Source organism: Brachyhypopomus gauderio, chromosome 4 (genome assembly GCF_052324685.1).
Source record: "Brachyhypopomus gauderio isolate BG-103 chromosome 4, BGAUD_0.2, whole genome shotgun sequence".
NCBI lineage: Eukaryota > Metazoa > Chordata > Actinopteri > Gymnotiformes > Hypopomidae > Brachyhypopomus > Brachyhypopomus gauderio.
Window position 1 is genome coordinate 572,501 of NC_135214.1, and position 5,000 is coordinate 577,500.

General features: G+C 42.0%; 1 protein-coding gene across 6 annotated transcripts in view; it reads left to right on the forward strand.

The window, feature by feature from the left end:
• mcf2lb (mcf.2 cell line derived transforming sequence-like b) overlaps positions 1 to 5,000 on the forward strand; it is a 28,982-nt gene that overhangs the window by 13,140 nt on the left and 10,842 nt on the right. For all 6 annotated transcript variants that reach the window (XR_013130245.1, XM_077001326.1, XM_077001328.1 and 3 more), the window contains exons 12-20: positions 1,053 to 1,235; positions 2,922 to 3,078; positions 3,617 to 3,681; positions 3,779 to 3,858; positions 3,972 to 4,038; positions 4,232 to 4,347; positions 4,553 to 4,622; positions 4,739 to 4,831; positions 4,920 to 5,000. The exon at positions 4,920 to 5,000 is cut by the window's right edge and continues 12 nt beyond it. Coding sequence is in view for 5 of the 6 variants with exons in the window: in XM_077001326.1 (XP_076857441.1) it covers positions 1,053 to 1,235; positions 2,922 to 3,078; positions 3,617 to 3,681; positions 3,779 to 3,858; positions 3,972 to 4,038; positions 4,232 to 4,347; positions 4,553 to 4,622; positions 4,739 to 4,831; positions 4,920 to 5,000 (912 nt within the window). In the remaining variant the exon portion in view is untranslated. The remainder of the gene's footprint in view (positions 1 to 1,052; positions 1,236 to 2,921; positions 3,079 to 3,616; positions 3,682 to 3,778; positions 3,859 to 3,971; positions 4,039 to 4,231; positions 4,348 to 4,552; positions 4,623 to 4,738; positions 4,832 to 4,919) is intronic.

Consider the following 5,000-nt stretch of genomic DNA (forward strand, 5'->3'; position numbering starts at 1 on the left):
CTTGATTAGATTGGTTGTATTAAAAGTACTTACAGCTTTACCACAATGCTTGACATTACTGTGGCATATGTTGCACTCTACCTCTTCATCTTTGTTGTCTTTTAAGGTAAAATAATCCCACACAGCTGACATTTTTACAGATAACTTCAAATTTACATGGCCGTCTTAATGGTTAGGAGACGCCACTGAGCTAAATTGAGGAGATGCTTTGCTCGTGTGTTGAAGGTGTGCTGGAAAATGCGGACCGGATTTTACTCTCACTGGCGAAAACACCGCAAAAACTGGAATGAATTATCTAAATGGGATCGGACTTTCAAAAAAACTGGATCGGCATTTTCTTATGCCTGCCGATCCGATACCCATACGCATTTTTTGCAAATATCGGCGGCCGATCTGATCCAAATATCGGATCGGGACAAGCCTACTTCTTGTAGCCTTCCTCTGTCTTGTGGGCGTTGATTAGTTTCATATTTAAATCTTAAGACAGTTGCCTAAAAGACTCCATGGATGTTGGTTTAGCACCAGGTTTGAAGAATCAGAGCTTAGAAGTTTGATTTAGTTGCTAATAACTGAAATGCCTCTGACCTGATATCCTGCTCAAGGGCTGAGCCTTTGCACTGCTTAGAGTGTCCAAACATTTCCACAGGCCACTTTCATCATTTTGATCTCATGATTTTATTTTATGGAAGTAATTGTTTAGTAGAATTTGCCAGAAATATTGTGTTTTATGTCTGATTAGCCTCAGAGGCCTTGTTTACTGCTTCCCTGTAAAAAAGGCACCAGTTGGCCAAGGGTGCCCAACATTTCACATCTGTCTGTGCAGCACATATCTGTAGAATATCTGGACCTGCAGGGCTTCTCTTGCAGTACACATGCATACATCCATATACACACATACACACATACATACATACACACATATCCATATTCATATACATGCGTGCACACATACATGTTTCATAGATATTTTTTGGCACTAACACGTGTGACTGCGTAAATAAGTGCTCACGTCACTCTTATTGTTTGCTTTCTGTCTTTCTGTTGTTTTCTAGTTGGGTAAATGGTGTGAAGACGGTATTTATTCTCAGCCACTCGACAAGTGTCAGACACAGGAGGGGGCGGAGTCTGCACTGCAAGAGCTGGAGGGTTACCTAGAGACAGCCAATGAGAAGCTGTGGTGGGATGTGGAGACGGCTGAGATACAGTATAAGAGTGTGTTGAATGAAGAACTCAAGGTGAGGAAGCTCAGCTTTCAATGTTCTGCTTTGATATGTTTCAAGATGTTTACAGGTTTAAATTCAAGTCCAAAACATCTCATTTTCAAATCACTGTTCAAGTCAGCTTTTAAGTTACATGAGGTTACAGTTTTTCTCAGTCGATTTGGTTCATTTCTCAGATCAGAATTTAAATTCTCAAAACTGTTCATTCAGTCTCCACATCTCCTTGTCACTTGTGCACATCATAATTGCATTTTTCATTGTGTTTCACATTTTGCAAATGCTTTTGTACATTTTGCAAATGGACATGGACAACTGTCTGTTGATTTTTACATTGTCAATTGCTTATGTCATGTTTATCAAAATGTGTTGTACGGATTGTCTGTTGAATTGTCTTACCCTCCCAAACATTTAGTCTTTAGGTCATCGCCTAGGTCATTATATGCAAAAGTCCTAAACATGCTGTCATAATCTCTAAGGCATCATTTTAGTATTTTTTTATTTAGTTTATTTTTTTGTTACATTTTGGTAGTTTATCCTAATTTGATTAAATTGTTTGCAGGTGAACATTCAGTTACAGTAAGAAAGGGAATTGGTGAAGGTTTAGATCAACCAGTGGTATTACAGTAACCATAGGTTCCATTTTCACATCCCAACAAGAGGCTGTATGAGCTCAGGTTGTTTTGAATGTGTAGAGTAAGTTTCTAATTCTGTAGTTTTTCCAGTCAGTTGTCTGTCTTTTCTGAATTTCAATCATTTGTTATTGTCAACAAATTGCAGTGCGAACAATATTGCTCTACAAATTTGATTCCAGTCCAATTTCTTTCTATCAGTCTCCCAAATACAGTGATGTGTAACTTTGTGTTCTGTGTAAGTTTGTATTTTATGTGTAACATGTATTGTTTCATTTGATATACCACAGAATGTGCAGCGTTCTTGAAATCAAAAGCTTAGCTAGTTTCCATTAGAATATACAGTCTGCACTGACTGTGACTTATAGTTGCACTGACAACATGACTAAGTATTTTGACTGCCTTGTTCATAGACAATGGCACACAGACTAGATACTCTGATGGCACTGACAAATTGACTGACCTAAATATTAGATTTTTGGGCAAAAACAATGAATTTTGAGTGAAGTATCTGCTTTTGCAGGTATTTCATTGAGTTTTGCTGTTTGCACTGTTTTGAGAAATGCAGTAGTTGTGATGCCAATGTAAACCATGATGTGAGAAATTAACCAAATCGACTGAGAAAAACTGTAAACAGGGGCAAGGGAAATATGCTTAATGTTAAGTGTACCCTGATTAAAATGTTCAAGCACACATATCCAGGCAGATATTAACTGACCAATTTGGAAACATTTTAAGTGACCAACTTGATCTCTCTCTATGAGAATGTCCCTATGTCCCTGACCTCCTCACCTTTGACTCTTTGACCTCTCTACCTCCATCTGTTTGACCTCCTCACAGCTGAAACACCTTCAGTCACAGTACAGTGTCTGGATGATATTTTCTGTAAGGCTGTAGTCAAATTGGCCACTTTGCTGGTTTTAGCTGTTCTGGACTAATAAACTAAATGTGCTTTTGTGACTCCAGAGTGAAATCAGGTTTCTTCGTGTTTCATTTGTCAGTATGGACAGTACTTGCAGCAGTATGAAGAATGCTTCTGATGATGTGTCTCGTGATACGTGGTCTGTTACAGAAACAGATCCAACACATGCTTGAGAAGAAGGTACTGGTGCAGGAGATGTTTGAAAAAAGGAGAGTGAGTTTGAAGAAGCTAGCAGCCAAGCAGACACGCCCAGTCCAACCAGTAGCTCCAACACCCGAAGCCATCAAATCACCTCCTTCCTCACCAGGTGAGTGGACACCTGTACTCACTCAGTCCTCTGGAAACCTTTTACCAGTATCTCATCATGTGCTGGAGAGTTCCTTTCCTTAGAAACACTAACTTGAACTGCTCTCTCTCTCTCTCTCTCTCTCTCTCTCTCTCTCACACACACACACACACACACTCTCTCTCTCTCCCCTCCCTCTTTCTCTTTCTCTCTCTCTCCCCTTGCTCTCTCTCTCCCTTTTTCTCTTTCTCTCTTTCTCTCCCCCCTCTCTCTCCCCTCTCTCTTTTTCTTTCTCTTTCTCTCCCTCTCTCTCTTCCCCTCTCTCTCCCTCTCTCCTTCTCCCCCCCTCTCTCTCCCTCTCTCCCTCCCTCTTTCTCTTTCTCTCTCTCTCTCTCCCCTTGCTCTCTCCCCCCCTCCCCCCCTCTCTCTCCCTTTTTCTTTCTCTCTCTCTTTCTCTCCGCCCTCTCTCTCCCCCCTCTCTCTCTTTTTTTCTCTTTCTCTCTCTCTCTCTCTTCCCCTCTCTCTCCCTCTCCTCCTCCCCCCCCTCTCTCTCCCTCAGCTCTTAGGCATCAGGAGAAGAGCTGTTCCGGTGAAGACTCTGAGAACAGCCTTACCACTAATCAAGTATGGCACCTTTCTTCACAGCTTCACCGTTCACATGCCTACGTGTGTGTTTACGTGTCTGGGGCTCTAGCAGACCAGTGCACCTCTCTGTGTGTAGGTGTGCTCGGAGCAGCTCGACACAAGCACCTGTCCTGCCTCCATGTCTGAGGAGCAGGAGAACCTGTCTGTGCTGCGTAGGTCAGTTGACAATACAAGGGGTGATTTAGTCCTGTAGTTCTGTGTCTGTGCTTTACTGAGAATCCCTGAAAATGTTTGTCATCTGGTGTGTGTGTGTGTGTGTGTGATTGCAGGCATGTGATGAATGAACTGCTAGAAACAGAACGAGTATATGTGGAAGAGCTCCTGTGTGTCCTACAGGTAGACCCACCTGACTTCTAACATTTATAAAGGTTCAGATTTGCCTTTACTTTAAAACCTAGCGGAATGATTTAGCTCATAGCACATATCTCACATATGTACTGTAATAAAAGTGTGTTCTTCCAGAAGTCATTCCTGGTCAGATGCTATAAGTCGAGCAGTAATAAATGGTGATAATGAGCTTGTGCTGCAGGGCTACGCTGCCGAGATGGACAACCCCTCCATGTCTGCCCTCATCCCAGCCGCCCTGCACAACAAGAAGGACGTTCTGTTTGGCAACATGCAGGAGATCTGCCTCTTTCATAAAACGTGAGCGCCACCTGCTGGAGCGGAGGTTTCATTTCACCCTGCAGTTCATGATTCACTCCAACAGTGGTTGGCTAGATAAAACCAGACGGTACTACTATTTAACTAAAGCCTGCCAGTTCATGATTCACTCTTAACTGTGGTTGGCTAGTCAAAACCAGACAGTACTACTATTTAACTAAAGCCTGCCAGTTTCTCTCCCTCTTAGGATATTTCTACGAGAGTTGGAGACGTACACAGACTCTCCTGAGCTTGTGGGTCGTTGTTTTCTGAAGAGGGTGAGCTTGATACAAGCACATATTGAGCATATATTGAGCATATATTGAGCATAAATTGAGTCACTAGTAGAATGTGAAGACTTGGTCTGGTAAAACACTTCTGGTCTTTATGTTAGATGGGGGACTTACGGATTTATGAGAAATATTGCCACAATAAACCTCGATCTGAGAGCCTCTGGAGACAATGCTCAGATTGTGCTTTCTTCCAGGTAACACACAAACACACACATACACACACATACACACATACACACACACAATTTCTACAACCAAGTGCATTGTGTGTGTGTGCAACAGGAATGTCAGAAGAAATTAGAACACAAACTAGGACTGGACTCCTATCTGCTGAAGCCTGTTCAAAGAATTACAAAATACCAG